The 17,303-nt window shown below is 41.4% G+C and overlaps 1 protein-coding gene across 1 annotated transcript; it reads left to right on the top strand.

The window, feature by feature from the left end:
- The first annotated feature begins 1,641 nt into the window (after positions 1-1,641).
- On the top strand, positions 1,642-14,330 carry TMPRSS3 (transmembrane serine protease 3). The gene is made up of 13 exons (XM_019612002.2): positions 1,642-1,659; positions 2,726-2,867; positions 4,268-4,378; positions 5,186-5,302; positions 5,985-6,108; positions 7,028-7,153; positions 7,704-7,747; positions 8,280-8,445; positions 8,987-9,156; positions 11,176-11,271; positions 12,368-12,510; positions 13,165-13,317; positions 14,107-14,330. Exons 1-13 carry the CDS (start codon positions 1,642-1,644, stop codon positions 14,215-14,217), a joined length of 1,521 nt encoding a protein of 506 aa, XP_019467547.2. The 3' UTR covers positions 14,218-14,330.
- The last annotated feature ends 2,973 nt before the right edge of the window (positions 14,331-17,303 follow it).

Here is a 17,303-nt window from a genome sequence, read left to right as displayed (position 1 = left end):
TTAGGGTGGACTTGCTGAACAGTCTGAGACTGGATCTTCATTTTAAATTCTCTTCTGGAAGCCAAGAAATCCATCTGTGCTTCTACTGGAAAGGAAGGGGACCTCCTGCATCATATAAGAAGTTATTTTGTAGGCTGAACTCATTCCTCTTGGGCACAACGTTCATATTCTCCAGCTTCAGCTGTACTTGGACCCCCTTATAGCCACAGCCATAGTCCACCAGCTGACCAACTGTTCAAAGACAAACCAGGCGCCCCATCTAGACACAATGCCCTGGGTCTGTGCTTGGAGCAGTTCAGAGAGGCAGCTCAGTGAGGCCTGTGCTTCCAGACAGTGCTGTCCTACTAATAGAGACTTCAAAAATTGGATCTGGCCCATCCCCAGGACATCCAGGGTGGTCAGAGCAGGCAAAATGGCAGAGGCAGCTTTCCCCAGCCTGGACTTCCCTGCTAAGGGTACCACTGTTACCCAGGAAGTATGGGAATGAAAGGGTCTTTAGAGCTGCTGGTCTCAAGAAAAAAGCCATCGCTATCTCCTTCTTGGCTGAAATTCCCCTTGGGGCACCTCAGTAGTCTGGGCTGCCTCTCCCAGTCTTTACCTCTGAAGCCTGGTGAGGAGAGCATTCAAGCAGCCCAAAAGGCACAACCTGGATGCGAGCAGTGAATGAGAAGGTGATGTTGTGCTCTGTCCTTTGTAAGTGCCAGCTTCCATCCTGCATAGTGAAGGGAATGACCGGTTTCCCTCACTGCAGGAAGATCCAGAGAAGTGTTTTCATGGAAAACTTTCATTTCTTCCATGGTCTCTAAGAAGTCTTGTTTCACTTACACTACCACTACCTTTTACTTTAGTTCTCTTCCTCCTTCTTCCCTCCACCCTCCCTTCAGCAACATCTCTCCATTTACTGAAAAACCGCAAGCCAAATTAGGACTACTTTTGAGTATTTTACAAAGCTGAACATACATTTTCATTTTCTAAACCCAGACTGCAAATAAGTTGATACAACACTCTCAGTACAGGCACCCTGTTTTCAGGAATGAGTTACCGCTTGCAAAATATTTCCAAAAGATTGTGCTATGTCTGATTGTGGAAGTTATCCACAATTAACATCTGTGTGTGTTTTTTTTCCCCAGAACCCCTGTTTAAATGTGCTGTTTGTTATGAGCACACAGCAAAGGGTAAGGAAGTGAAGAAGGAGCAGCATCATCCAAGGATTCTGTATGAAGAATTGGGCCTCTGTCTGCTGCCACTCAGGGCTGCAGGCAGACTCTTCCACTACACAGTTTTTGATAAAAGATGAGCAAGCACGAGCCTGCATGGTTTAACTTCAGTGGTATTTCTTCTCCTGGAAGGTTACAGAAAGGTTTGCAAATACTGCAATATTACTTTACGCTCTTAGGATGATTAAAACGTGTGCTGAATTTTTATCTCCCCCTTTCCGTAGCCATGCCATCCGAAGCTACATGATATCCATCCCCAGGTTGGATTTCACAGCTGTCTCCACAAGACTGCCTGTGACCAGCGGCTGAACGAGCGGCCCGGCGTGGCTCGGGAAACCTCTCAGAGTGGGCTGGCTTAGCAACCTCAGGACTTCCTTTTGGCTTCTTTTGATGATGAAGAGAGAAAACAGTTTTGCTTTTAACTATGACTTCTCAGGAAGAGGTGAGTGAAGCTTTGGGAGGGCGTGATGTCCTCTAAAGAAGTGATGTGTCTGTGCTTCTCTCTCATGTGGTTGATACTTCTCAATGCTCAACTTATGCACCGGTTAGGAGGTTTTTAAGCGTAGAAGAGTATTAAAAATATTTAAAAATTATGTACAGCACACCGTCCTTTTATCTGCCTTAAAATTAGTGGGCTACATATGAAATTTAATTTATGGTCATTGAAATGAACATCGAACTTTATCAAAAGAAAGAGTACAAACCTCATTGCAACTCTTTGCTGAAAGGTGAAGAGATATTCCAGGTGATTAGAGATTAGTGCCACCAACAAAACACATATACTTTGCCTAAAATGTGTCACTATAAATATCTTCTGGGACTGATTTGACAAGCACTTGTGCTGCTTTTACACCTTACCAACTCCACTCTCTTTAGCAATCCTGGACCTATTTCACACCATCATGAGGTCAAAAACCTGATACCTTTTGTCACTGATAGTGCTTGGAACTGAAGCTAGAAATCAGAATTTTGAAGCTGCTTACCTTGAGTTCTGGTGTGGCCCGTTTTAATAATTCTCCACTGTATGGAAAGAGATTAAGGGTTTTCTGGGCTAAAATTCATTCTGCCCAAGCATGAGGTTGCTGCCAGGTACTGTACAGGTGTGATGTGCTTTTCTGTCTCTCTTGTTTCTGATTGCAATTAAAGAGAGCACCTTACAAGGGTCAGGTTGAAATTTAAGGGAAAAAAAAGAAGTCAAGAGTTATTGAAAGTGCTTAGACAAACTTGAAAATAATTTAACTTCTGTAGTTGCTGGTTAATTAGTTGCAAGAGCTTCTCTCATGAAGTATGGTTTCTTTTCTCATGAAGAAATGGCTTATTTTGGGCAAACACAGCATTCTTGCAGGTGTCTCTGCGGATTCATTTTTTATCTGCATTGCATAGAAAAAGAATTATCAATGGGAGTAGGAAGAAAATATCCTTTCATATCAGAAGAAGAGTGTCAGATTTTTTGAGGTAATAGAAGTAATTTGCTTAAATATTTCTCTTTATTTCTTCTGTTGAGCTAGGCTCAAGGGGGAAATCCCACTACTGGAAGTCTTGAAATCATCTCTATTACAGAAGATGGACCACCAGTACCAGAAATTCAGTTCTCCTTCAAAAGATTTTTCAGCATACAAGTGAGAGTTGATCCCAGTGCAGATGGATCTGGTAGGGATGCTACATAGTGTTTTGACCTTTGTAATCTGAACAGCTAATTAGCTTGCCCACACATTCAGAGAAAGCAATTACTCGGAGGAACAAGAAACACAACCTCACTCCCCCAGCCGTGAGATTTGCCACCATATCAGCAGGTGATGACATCTTCTGTCTTGTGCTTGCACGCACAAGCATTTTTTATAGACAAATTATCCACACACTTCTGCCACATAGCGGATATTTCCCCACGCTTTTCTGACAGTTTTCATTGGCTTATTTGAAATTTTCCCAAGTTGGAAATTCAGCCCATTAAAAAAAACCTGAATGCACAATATAACAGTCTGTAGGAGGAATAGCAAACATGTTAGTTACTTCCCATGGGTTTCATGGCAAATATACTAACTGTGGCTGTGTAAAATTTTGGATATCAGACACCAACTCCATTGTCAAAATCAGTTGCTCAGTTGCTTTAGGGAGAGCTTGGGAAGTTTGGGATTTACCTGTGATTCTATGAGCACTGGGAGACACTCAGCATCCTTGACTGGTTCTAAGTTCCTGTTAATCTTAGATTCAAAGCTTGAAGAAGGGGGTTAAGAGCTGCACGAATTAAAATTGACAACAAGGTTCTACCAGCTCTTGTGTATATACACGCGAGAGCTGTGTAGGCTATTTTCCCATACTTTGCACTTTGTATGTCAGAATATGTTTATCACAAGTGAACCAGTCATTATTTTCAGTGGAATCCATTGTTTTTGTACTGAATCACAATGCTACCAAGTTGAGGTCAGCTACAAAGGTGAATGGAATCATTCCTGCTCATGAAATGCATTCAGCAGTTCCTGCTGGTGTCTATTTTAACTTCAGATGAGTCTTTTTCCTTGAAAACTGAATCTCAGCATAGAGCTATTACTTGATTCTTTCCTTGCCTTTATAGTAAAATTTCATCCAGATCACCTTTTTTGACACTTTTTCCAGCTATCTTCTAATTTGGAGGTCCCATGTTTTTTTTTTTGCTTTCTACTGTTTTCAATTAACTTTGCTTCAAAGTCCAAAACTTTCTTCCTTCTTGCCTTGAAAGCTATTTATTAACAGGTCCTGTCTTTCCAATATTCTTGCTCACGTTCAAAGCTTTAGCTCTTCCTCCCTTACAGGAGTGTTACCTCAGCACTGGAGCTGGTGCATGGGGCTGTACACTGTGCTCAGAGCACTATGCAGCTGGGGTTGCTGCTGGAGGGAGCCCTGGGACCACAGATATGGTACAGGCAAGGGTCAGGAGATGTCATGGACAGGAATGATTGTGAATTGCATGCAGCAGTTGCTGCTTCATCTAGCTTAATGTTAGAGAAATCTTTTCATTGCAAACTCCAGCTGTTTTAACTTCATAGAAGCTGTTATCTCTGTTTGGTTTCTAGGGGATATTGAACCACCTTCAATGTGCCAAGTATTAACCTCCCCCAAATACCTTCCATATGTCTGTGCTTTATTCTTTGTAGTAATCCTAGCAGCTGCCACTGGCCTGGGTGGTGAGTACAATTAGTTATTCATTAAGTTATTCATTAGTTATTCATTCTCAATTAACCATTCTAATTCTTAATTTTTCATGAGCTTTTTACTTAGAATGGAATTAACCTGCTACTGCTACTTGCTAACTGAAGTATAAAGTCTTGCTGATATGGCTTTACATTTTATTTGCATGTACAAATAAAATAAATCTGGCACTCATGACAAGACTGATGTAATACTTAGGACACAAGTGAACTAAGAAAACTCTCCAGTCACATTTCAGTGATTCCTCTTGAGTCGTGCTCTAAGAATTGAGCCAAGGGGAGCTTAAGGTAACATGCATAGTTTTGTCTTGTAAATCAGTACTTTCAGTTTGGTTTCAGAAAACAAATGAACTTTCCACTATAACAAAGCTCTATGAAGGAAAAGAAATCATAGGATAAGTTCATTTGTGACTGGAAGATGTGCCCTACCCAGTGGTAGGCAACAAATATGTTGGGTAAAGTAGTTCACATCCACAACTGGAATGAGTAAGGATCTCCTTGCTTTGCTGGTAAGGGTTCACAGCAACTGGAAACTTATCCTGGTGTGGAACATGAACTGGGTTAAGGTAGTTGTGAAAGAGACAGCACAGGCAGCAAAGCTGTTTCATCCTACAATTCATTACTAATGGATGAGTTTAACAGCACCACGTAGCAACGTCTGGGTTGTATTTCAGAAGTTCCTAGAGTACAGAGTTGCCTTTGCCTCAGCAAGGTGGAAGTATGGCCAGATAATGAAAGCAAGAATGTGTATTTCATCACCTTGTTTTCTTCCATTCTTGCCAGTCCAATACAACTGCATTGGGAAGTTTCGCTGCCGATCATCCTTCAAGTGTATCCAGAAATCAGCCAGGTGCAATGGTGTCTTCAACTGTAAAGAAGGGGAAGATGAGTATGGATGTGGTAATTCAGATGTGATTATAAATCCCTGCTACCTCCTCCTGCAGTGTCTGGCATGCTGTTAAGAGAGATGTGTTGTAAAGAATTTCAGTGAGACAGAGGAATATAGAGACTGATCTCTGCTCTGTGTGACAGCGACAGGGCCCGAGGGAACGGCATGGAGCTGTGTCAGGGGAGGGGCAGCTGGGGGTCAGGGAAAGGGGCTGCACCACAGGGCGGTGGGCATGGAACGGGCTGCACAGGGCTGTGGGCACGGCCTCCAGTGCTGGAGTTCAAGGAGTGTCTGGACAGTGCTCTTAGACATACAGTCTGATTTTTGGGTGGTCCTATATGCAGTCTAGAGCTGGACTCAGTAATCCTTGTGAGTCCCTTCTAACATGGGGTATTTTATGATTCTGTGATTAGCACAGACTTTTTTGTCTTGACTGTGCTATCGTAAGTGTGCTTCAATACATTACAAAGAGGGACACTCGTAGGGAAAACCTCCTCTACTAATTCCCTCCTTAAAGTTAAGACACAAAAATGCACAGAAAAGTTCTGCCAAAGGATCCAAGTGATCAAAAAGACAAGTAGTAAAAACTTCAAGAGCCAGGAAATGTGGATGCCACAGTGGTGCATTACACAGCATGTTGTCCCAATGGTTCTTTGCATCTCACTCAGGCTTTTCTTCCTCTGAATCTCAAAGTCAGGCTGAGTGGCAAGAGAGCTGTGCTGCAGGTGTTCACCTCTGGATCTTGGCGAACAGTCTGTTCTGATGACTGGAAGGCAGAGTATGGAAATACTACCTGTAAACACCTGGGTTTCTCAAGGTATGAATGTAAAACAGAAGGAATTTATTTGACATTCTTAACTAATTCTGATATTTGCAATTTTCTTAATGAAACCCTGCATGAGGCCGTGCTTTAAAATAAAAAAGGACTTAATCCTTACTTGTGAATAATATAACTGAGGATAATGTGGGAAATTGTCATGAATATTTGCACACTAAAAATGCCAGCTATTGCTCCTGTAAATCCTGGATGATGGCTAACAGCAATGGTTTGGTTAAGTCTTCCCTATGGGTTGCAGGTATCTGAATCCTACCTGTCCCCTAGTAACTGCAACCTGTTTGAGAAGTACTGTGCAACATGTGAGCATTTTCCATTTATTTTCTTCATCAGCAGAAAAATTATATGTGAGGTCTGCTCAGAAAGTAATGCCTCTCCTATTTTATGATGTTGGCCCACAATATCAGAGACGGATGTTGGAGCTATGGCGGTAGAGGTTGAACCTTCCCACCAATATCCCATTACATGCTGTTGCCATGTGAGAGATGGCAGCAGAGGGGCAGTCTGACAAAATAGCGTCTGATATGGAAGTGTGTATGAAGCAAAGGTGTGTCACTGAATTCCTCCATGTAGAAAATGTGGCACCCACTGACATCCATTGATACTTGCTGAAGATACTTGCATCCAGTCACAATGAAGTTCTAGCACAACATTAGAATTAAAACTGACTTTCTCTGCCAGTTAAATACCCCTTGGTATGTGTGACTTCTGATATGGTACTGGAAGAAATATGCATGCATTATAAGAAGCACTTCTTGGAGGGAGTGAGATGAGTTCACCAAGTGCCATAATCTGATCATTGTGGCTGCTGCCCTGGCTTCCCACTAATAGAGGCACTAAATTATTCAGGCGTATTACTGGAAATCTGTCTGATGAAGCTGTGTTTATGCTTTATTTGCAGTTATGTGAGTTCAGGTTACCTGCCTGTGGCTGCTGTTGAAAAACAGTTTCAAAGACATTTTGTATCCCTCAGCCATTGGTTACCCATGGATCAAGTGACATCCCTGCACAATGCAACAAACTTGAGGTACGCCTTAACTTGTTGGTTGAATGACAGAAAACCAGGTTGTTCATATTGACAGAAAGAGAGAATTTAATGGGCTATTTGACAAAGTTGTCTGTCCCTTGATCCCTTTACAGAAAATGGATAGACACCAGGCACTTATCTTTCTCTAACATAGAGCAGTTCCGTTGAGTTTACAGATGCCTAGCTGTTTCCCAGTGGGAATATAACCCCTCATTATGTGTTTCTTTATCTTGACAACAGCTTGCTTTTCTTAGTTGCTTTGCACTGAGAAGCAAGCTATGGATCCAAGGAGACTACAGGTCATGTGCTAAAAGTAACCTCCCCTCACAGAAGAGTGAACCACTCTTCAGCAGGACAGCAAGTGGTCTGCAGATTCCTGATGGTGTCTAAGCTCCTACCTTACGTACTTCAGTTAAATGCCTTAAGTAGATTGGATGAGTGCTTGACTTCATGTCTCTCTTAATATATTAATTCTAGTAAACATACGTACTAGGGAAAAAAAATGATATTCCTAAATTGTATCTAATACTTTACTGTCTCTTCATCTTAGGGAAGAATGCAATTCTGGCAGTGTAATCGCCTTAAAGTGTTTGGGTAAGCATCAGCAAAAGTGAGAATAAGATGAAAACCTGTCCTTCTTCACCCACTTCAGAGCAAGAGTGGGGAGGAATTGGATACTCAGGGGAATACTGTCAGTTTTTCACACGCAATGAAAAATTGTACTTCTTATATAAAATTTCAGAGAACTTCAGGCATCCAGAGTGGACTTGGAGGGCAGATTTGGAGTATCACATAGCAAGAATGATTCAGTGAAAATCATAGTAGGAAATAGACATGTAAGGATTGTGCACTGGATCAATGATCTGATGCTACAATTCAAAGTCTTTGCCACCTTAGCATGGAAACGGAAATTCTGTCTTAATTCCTGAACTTTGATGCATACCTGTCTATGCCAGCTTGTTTTCCAGTTGGGATATGAAAAGTCATTGGGCGTTGGAAATGGGCCTGCAGATGGTCCTGCTGCAGAGACCACCTGGCCTTGGCAGGATTAGGAGTAGAATTTCTTAAGGTCACAGAAACTGTTCCCATGTTTCCCCCATGGACTGTAAACTTTGCTTTCTGACAGCATGCGGGATGCGAGCCAGCTACAGGCCGCGGATTGTGGGAGGCAATGCATCCTTGCCCCAGCAATGGCCTTGGCAGGTCAGCCTGCAGTTCCATGGGCACCACCTCTGTGGAGGGTCTGTCATCACCCCACGCTGGATCATCACAGCTGCACACTGTGTCTACGAGTAAGTCCCTAACTTGTCTTACTCAGGTGTCCCATTGACTCTACTTGCAGCACATCCTGGGAGACACTGCAGAAGAAGGCTCAAGCATTGTGCTTTGTCTTTGAAAAACCTGCAGAAAAGACTGCCTTATCCTGATTTCACAGACTTTATCTATAGCATTTAAACCGTCTCTCCTTCTTTCTGTACCGGTGCAAATCCTTATGGAAAAGGATTTTCCACAAAAGTGTTCAAATCACACTGCCCAATTTTCAGAAATACTGGAAACTCTCAGCTGCCTGGGAAATCAACTTAAATAACTGATAAATGTAAAATCATTTATTTAGAATTCAGATCACTGATTTCTCTACATTGCATGTGATTTAATGTCTCGGGAGGAATTTTTTACTTGGCTGCTGAGTACTAAAGTACTCAGAAGCTCCTAGGTAAATGACAAGACCCTTCTCAATTTAATAGGATCAATCAGTTTGTAAGCTTGGGAGTCAAATGACAACCTAAGAGTTTTCTTAAAGGTTTCTCACTTTCCCCTACCTCTTCATTTCAGCTTGTACTTACCAAGCTCCTGGAGTGTGCAAGTTGGCTTTGTGACTCAGCAAGATACCCAGGTTCACACATATTCAGTGGAAAAGATTATATACCATCGAAATTATAAACCCAAGACGATGGGAAATGATATAGCACTGATGAAACTGGCAGCACCACTTGCTTTCAATGGTAATTCATTGTGTGAGTTGTGTGAGCTGTCACTTGATTTTCTCACTTCACTAGCTAAGAGCACGGGCTGGGAAGTTCTTTTGATCTGACACAGGCCATCTGGGTGCATTCTCACTGCCTCTAAAAACAATGAGAGAAGAGCAGCATAAATGTAGTGAGCCTGCTGCTGTGATGGCAAGGGGTCCCTACCCAAATGACACTGGCTTATTCCCCTTGCTCACCAGCAGCCATAGCATGAGCCTTAGCTACTGTTCCAAGTACTGTCTCCACATGGCAGCAGAAAGCCTTACCAGCCCCAACACCAGAAACACTTGTATTCTGTATTCAGGTACAGAGGTACAATGCGATCACAGGCACTGCAGGTTTCCAATTCATTCTGATGTTGGCTTGCTGAAGGCATTTAATAATAGGCAAACATTGCCTTTATTCTTTCTAAATAATTTTTCCTTTCTAAAATATATATCCCACCTAATCTTTATTGGACATCACAGAGATTTTTACAATGTTCTTGCTGTCCTTATTTCTGTGAGTATAGGGACGTCCAGCAGTGTCCAAAGCTGAAAATCAGGTTTAAATTTCAAAGAGAAGCCAACATAATACAAACATAACAGTGCTTTTGAATTAAAACCAGTCTTATTTTCTTAGTATGATGCTGTCTACGGCTGACACTAATCAGTGAGTTGAAATAATGTGTAATAATACTGTATGAATATAAATCATCACCTACCAGTATTTCCTATTCATTGTGAGCTCTTTCAGCTAAGGTGGACTGGCTCCCCGGTGCATCTAGATTGTCCCTTCCTAAATCAATACTCTTGAAATTGCTCACAGCAGGAAGAGTGTAACTAGATGACCTTTAAGATCCCTTCCAACTCAAGCCATACAGTGATTCTATGATTCCATTCTATTAAATCTTTCCAACTTCCAGTTTAGATAAAAATTCAGCTTGAATTTGTTCTGTTTGAAATTTCTGCCACTGCTGTTTTCTTTTGCTCAGGATCAAGTTTGTGAGCCTGCCAAGAACAGGAAAAGCTCTGCATCTAAACTGGGGACAAGGGGCAGCCTGGGGAGCCTTGGAGGCTTGATGCTTTTAGCTGGAATTGTTGCACAGTGGAGAAGGGTAGTGCTAGGAATTACCCATTATAACATCATATGTTCCTTCCCTTTGTGTAGTGCTAGGCCACCTCGATAGCTTGTAGTTCATCCCCATGAACATCAAACACTGACTGTATTGCACAGCATTCAGTACCCCAGAGCACAGAGGTACTCTAGGTCTATGAATACATAGATGGGAAGAAAAGAGTATCCCGGACAGACATCGTGCTACCCTTTCAGAAGGCTGCAGTAATGCATGCTTACAGCTCTTTTCACATGCCACTGCACAAAACATATCACAGGGGTACTATATCAGTCATGTTACAGCTAACCATGGCCCTTCCTCTGGCAGAGCAGCATGCCATGGGGTCTCAATTGTACCCATCAGCTGAGTATGAGGTGTATTTCTTACTTACTCATTCTTCACTTTATTGACATTCCAACACCTCTTTTATTACTTCTTTCTTGATGAAAATTAAGCCCGCTGTAGGTATTTGGCCATAAGACAAAAGACTTATAGAAGGTAGGATATTAGGAAAAAATTATTCTCTGAAAGAGCGGTGAGGCAGTGGGCTGCCCAGGGAGATGACAGAGTCACTGTCCCTAGAAGTGCTCAAGAACCATGTGAATGTGGCACTGAGGGCCATGGTTAGTGGGCATGGTGGGGATGGGCTGGTGGTTGGACTAGGTGGTCTCAGAAGTCTTTTCCAACTTTAATGGTTCTAAGATTCTGTGATTCTACGATTCTATGAACTACTAAGTTTCTTTATGTGGTGAGTGGATAGTTTTCTTAGAAACTTCATCGCAAGACATATCCTGAAAGATTTACTCAAGCATACACTTTGTGTCAAATTTTGAAAATGATTCTCCCTTCTCTCTCTTGTTCTCTCTCTCTTTACTTATTTTTTTTTTTTCTTTAACTAGGTCACATAGAGCCAATTTGTCTGCCTAATTTTGGTGAACAGTTCCCAGAAGGAAAAATGTGTTGGGTATCAGGATGGGGAGCAACTGTTGAAGGAGGTATTTTAAATGCCCACTGTCAGTTACAGTACATGAAAGTACCTCACACAGAGTATAGGATTTGGCTGGAGCAATTGCTCAACATTAAATTGTCTGGGATATCTAAGGGGAAGAAGATAACATATCCCTACATTTTATGGTCACCCTGGAAAGGGAATTCAGTCTTTTGCAAGAGGGAATATGAGACAAAAGTGCTGTACTAACTCTTAATATGAGGAATGAATGGGTACACTTTGTGAAAAGGATGAAAACCACATGTAGGTGCAGTACCATCTAGGCAGAGCACCATCCAACCTCTCGTGTTTTTTATAACTTCAAGCACACGAAGCAGAGAAGAAATGCAAGAATCAAACATTCATTTTTTCAAGAGAGAGCATGTATATTTTCAGGCGAGTTGGATGATAAAGAAATTAGATTTGTGAATTATGTTACAAACAAAAGGGAACATTTTTTTTTAGCATGACTCGTGGTTTATATTAGTCAATAACATGTACTGACTCACTTTCACTTCAGAATGCTTGAATGTTCAGGTCATTGTTCTTTATTCATTCTTGATTTGTCTCATTTAAAATGTTCCCGTTGTTCAGAGAACAAAATAATAGATAATAGCAAAAGGTGGGAAAAAAGAAAAAGCAAGTTACCACATAAAAATATGAGATCTAAATTGGAAGGATAATGTGCAAGTGCTCCTATTTGTGGATATGATTCACTGAGACTGATGAATACTTGTAAAATAAAACAGATGTTTGCAGGTGATTTGTTGATGAACAGAACAGGGACTAAATTCAAAACAAATCTGTACACTAGAATTAGAAGACAGTGTCCAAATAGCTTTTAAGTTCCCAATTGAAGTAGAAACATATAGCTCACCATTTTTTATTACACACTATGATAATGCCCAGCTCTATGCAGTCACTAGTTACTAGATTATGTACGTGATGAGACTTACATTACGTTGTCATTATAACTATATTTCTCTCACTCTTGCTTGCCAGTTCATATTGTAAAGCATCTATTTTTTAGTAGAGATTACTTTCAAGGGTAGAGATTACTTTCAAGATTTGTTAGTTTTTGGTTTTGTTCTGTTTTTGAACAGGTGATACATCCGAAACCATGAATTACGCAGGTGTTCCCTTGATTTCTAATAGAATTTGCAATCACAGGGATGTCTATGGTGGGATCATAACCTCTTCAATGCTTTGTGCCGGTTTCCTAAAGGGAGGGGTGGACACCTGCCAGGTATGGAAGTTTCCAAACTGCAAGTGTGCTCATTAACAGCAGCGATGGAAAAACATGAGTGATAAGCTATCAGAAGGCACTCCCAGGCTTTTCTTGGACAAATATTTGTTCTTGTACCATTTACTCTGTTCACCATGAATACAAGCCACTGAATGTGCACACATTCATGCACTACAATTCCCTCTTTACCTTTCTTCTGTGGGCCATATCTGCTACTTCTGAAGCCAAATTTACTTAGGTCATTTTTAAATTTCTTGTATGTGCTACAGTGTGGTACCATCCTTTCCTTGCCCTGACTATGGCCTCTGCACTGCACTGAATTGCACTGTGAGCAGCTCTGGAGACTGCAAGGTGCAGAAACCCCATAGTGAAAAGCAGCCAAAGCATACATGAGAAGATAAGAAGTGTGGAACTTTGGAAAATGTAGAGGTAGGGGGATGGAAAAAAGGATTTGAGTATCAGTGGATTGCCAGTAACTTAGCCCCACACACAGTAATGCAGGATCACCTAGCTAGTCATGAATGAGGGGCAAAGTTACCAGAGTTACCCAGATACAATCACACAAGGGACAAGATGAAACCAAGGCATGAAGGGCACAAGTTTTCATTTAAGTGTCTGAGGCACTGACATTTGTCTTAATTCTTTGTCCTCCAGGGAGACAGTGGGGGCCCTTTAGCATGTGAAGATATGAGTATCTGGAAGTTGGTGGGAACCACCAGCTTTGGAGTGGGCTGTGCAGAAGCGAACAAGCCTGGTGTCTACAGCCGAACTACCTCCTTCCTGGGCTGGATACACGAGCAGATGGAGGTGTGGTTTTGTCCTGTCTCCATCTCCAGATGTAGCTTTGCTTCACCTGTTCCGCATAGGATTCATCCGTATTTGTCACAGCTGACTTTTGCTGTATGGCAATGTGTGACACAAGAGTGAGTTTGTCCTGTAGAAGCTGAGTGGGGAGAAATAAAATTGGGAGTGGGGAGAGAAGGTGTTGGCTGAAAGGGGAGGAAAGCAGAGGCAAAGAAGTGTGGGGATGCTGCAGCCACCTTCACTTACCTGGGTGAGTCACAGCTCACAGGTAAGCATCTATACACAGGCTCTTATGTGTCATTCTCCTACCAAGATAAAACACCCCAAGCACCAAAGCGGCACAGAGAGGACAGAGGCACCAGTGCTGCTATTCCAGCACCCAATTTGCTGAAATGAATGAATGAAAAAATGAATGAATGAATGAATAACAGTGGTGGTGTGCCAGCAGCAGCAGCATGACTCCCTGACACCTGCCTGTACTGCCACAGTGCTATGTGATAGAATCACTCCTGCCTCATCTTGCTTGTGAAATAGGCTAGACTTGCTCCACAATCTGAAGTGCTAATGTCAAGAACTCTCAGATGAGGAAATTCCCAAAACAAGATTATGTGTGCAGTTTTAGATCAGCTCAGTCTGTATACTGCATGACACATGCTGTTTTCACAGTCTATATTACATGCAAAGGTTAACACTATCACACTGCCCATCTGCCACTCAACAAAGCTAGAGAAGACAACATAACGTGCCCAAAGTTTTTAGACCTCTGGTATTCTTCCCCTCCTTTCCCTTTAGTATCTTCGTCATTGTGTTTCCCCTACATCTAACCATAGGTTCCAGAAATGGCTGGCATTTTGCATATGCAAGATAAGTGAAGACATTTCAGATGAATGTCATATATGGTGAAGTAATCAAGAGGGAAAAAAGTACAGTTAAAAATTTGTTTGACTAGATGCTAACAAGTCATAATTTTTCACAGGGACATCCTTCAGATTAGACATTTATTCATCCTTGTCAAAAAGACTTTTAGTTGCAGCACAGAAACACTTTGTAATGCAATCTAAAGAAACCAAAAGAAAGAAAAGATAATGTACCTTTGAAAACAAGACCACAATTCTGATCTGTTCTTAGCTGCTACTGCTCACCATGGATTGGGGTTCATTTGGTATCTCCAGAAGTTCCTTTACTTTATTCACACTAACTTAACTATTGTAGTTAGGCTTACTAAAGAGGCTGGGAGAGGGATCCATTTTCATCTAAGAGATGTAAAATAGCAAGATAAAGAGCTTGGTCATCAGCTTGCCCTTTAAATGCTTTCTTTCTGGAAATTGACACTGTGACAATCCAACTCTCAGGACGGTTCATTTAATGCCAGGCATGATTAAAGAGAAGGCATTTGCATTTTCTGATCTTCTATTTCCTGGTCTAAACCCCGAGGTAAGCACTTCTGCCTCGCAGATTTTTGGGAGCATGCAAATATTTTGTTGATGACTCTCTCTTGTGAGGGCAATGGACAGTTTTCTATCGCTTTCCTCTAGGAGTGAAAGTTAGGTGATGTTGTTTATCAAAGTGTTCATCCAATACTGTGAGCATAGTTTCTCTTGCTTCCATTTTGATTCGCTAGGGGAGGAAGCAAAGTTTGTAGTGCAGAATGGGAGTACCATTGGCCTACATACATTACCATCTGAGATCTGCTATGCTTCAGCTAGTGCATCTGAATAGGCATGAAAGATTCCCACCCCGGGAGAAAGAAAAATGAAAAAAAAAAAAGAAGAGAAAGAAAGCAGCAATGGAACAACTAAGAAGAAACAAAACAAACCCCTTCAAATCTTACTTAGCTCCTTGTATGCACTATCCCACGCACAGTGTCTGCCGCTGTTGCTAATATATTCCACCATCCCCCATAACCATAATTCTTTTTGAATCTTCTGTTCCTGTCTCAGCCTACGCAAAGTTAGCAATCAGTGAACTCAAGTGGTGAGAGAAGCTTACAGGTTCACAGTACGTGTGATGGGAGTTGCACCCCAACAGAGGAGACAGTGTGTTTTTGTGAAGAACAAGCACAACCATTCAGATGGCAGAATTGGCTCCAGCAGCCCTATGGTGCCATTGGTTCAAACGGAAGCAAGCAGAATACATACATAATTGGTTTTGCTTTCTAGAGAGAAGAGTTGCAGACCTGAAGGGCACGTTGACTCGTTGGGCTTTTGGACATCCATGCCCCCCACAGAAGGACCAATCACACTCTTCTGGACACCTGCTCTGAGCTCTGTATCTTCATGGACTACTTTTAATCATTTGTTTTTGGTACTGGTAACTGTAGTTAAGGAAAACTGATGTGCATTTAGCCTCTTTTGGATGGATGAGGCAGTTTCGTTCTGGCTGATAGGCATGTGCGTTCACTGTCAGCTAGTAATTTCACACATCAAAAAAGTGCTAAAACTAATAATCCAGAAAGCTGCAATAGCATTTTGCAGGCACCATGTGTACAAGTCTACAGGAACTTCAGATCAGGTTGCTTCCTACTATTTTGATACTTCTCTTCCAAGAATCAGGCTACAAAAATACTTTTTTTTCCTGAAAATATCCACATGTAAGGCTCAAGCTGCTTTGCAGGTACCAGCAACTTTCATTATAGCCATAAAGCAAGTAGGAAGCAAGCAGCCAGCAGTTTTGGCATACATTTGGCAAGTATGTTCAACTCTTGTTAGAAAAAAAAATCACAGAATTCAAGTCTTATATCATGTGGATGGGAGCAAAGTCCCTAAAGTGGAATTCTTGAGTGTTTTGTTGCTGTAAATGGCTCGGAAATGAGCAATATACAGACTGTAACAACCGAAAAATTCTGAGATCGCTGAACAGTCTTAAAGAAAGGAGGAGCTGAAGTGCTGCTGTGGTTTCCTGTTTTACAAGCCATTTTAATATAACAACGTCTTGTTATGTTGAAAAATGCCTCATCATTTTGTACTTGTTCTTTGTTAAAATCTTGGAACGCAAGTTATTAGAATTGAGTTCTAGAGGCTAAGTAGGCTGAATAACACATAATGTTGTCAGAGATTTTCAGTACCAGCCAAAACTGATCTGATCAAGTGATCACATGCTGCTGATCTGCTTGATATGTGGTTTTGGAGGCAGTTTTGTTGCCCGTAAATCAGTACTTGTATCACCAGCCTTCACAGCTGCAAGAAAGCACTGGTGTAATGAGAACTGCTTTCTCAGTGCATCACATTGGCTGTAAATTGAGAGCAAACAGTAAACCAGCATGAACTGGCAACCTCCCCACTGATCTGAGAACACTCAATTTATACTCAGAGGTCACTGCACCAGTACCCTTCTCTGTGGCTAAAAGAACTGCAGTGCTGTAGGAATAACAGTTCCAGGACATCATGTTGGAAGCAAGAGGGAAGTACCATTGTAAATATGACACAAAATTTGGAATAAAATGGGAAATTTCAACTTGAAAGAACTGTGACAGAATTAAAATGAAGTATGTTGAATCCTTGTGTAACTAATAAGTTTTCAGAAGTTTTTTAATGCTCACTGCTTGTTTTCATAACACTTTCACTGCCACAGCATGGCTCATATATGATATTGTCAGCAGTCTGGAGATGAGGAGGTTGCTCTCAGTTCATAGATTAGTTTTTTCGTTATTTCTGAAAATACCCCTGAAAAATCCTTTTGAATCATTCTATTTCCATAAAAAGACTGCTTGGTAAATATCCATTGTGCTCTGCTTTATATTTTAGAGAAGTCCAATGTAAACCATGGAGAAGTCTTCCAGACAGGAAGGCACATTATCCCCTAAATCGATGATGGATGCCCAAGATCTCAGAGCTGCAGATCTTTATTTGTCATGGCCCTTGGCATGGCATCTCAGGTAGAGGAAGAATGTAATCACAAAAGAGTCCAAAAAGCTGGATTTTCCTACCCGAACCTACGCCATTAATAAGAATGCCAGAGGTTTAAAAATAACTTTAATCACAGTACTAACA

This window comes from Meleagris gallopavo, chromosome 1 (genome assembly GCF_000146605.3).
Source record: "Meleagris gallopavo isolate NT-WF06-2002-E0010 breed Aviagen turkey brand Nicholas breeding stock chromosome 1, Turkey_5.1, whole genome shotgun sequence".
In the NCBI taxonomy this organism is placed as follows: Eukaryota; Metazoa; Chordata; class Aves; order Galliformes; family Phasianidae; genus Meleagris; species Meleagris gallopavo.
Note: the sequence above shows the minus strand (reverse complement) of the source record. Positions and strands in the feature narration are given on the sequence as shown.

Bases quoted from the DNA above. Each gene is read 5' to 3' on its own strand.
- TMPRSS3 (XM_019612002.2), top strand. The intron at 2,868-4,267 runs GTAGGGATGCTA...TTTGGTTTCTAG, and splicing joins TCCCAGTGCAGATGGATCTG to GGGATATTGAACCACCTTCA. The intron at 4,379-5,185 runs GTGAGTACAATT...CATTCTTGCCAG, and splicing joins AGCTGCCACTGGCCTGGGTG to TCCAATACAACTGCATTGGG.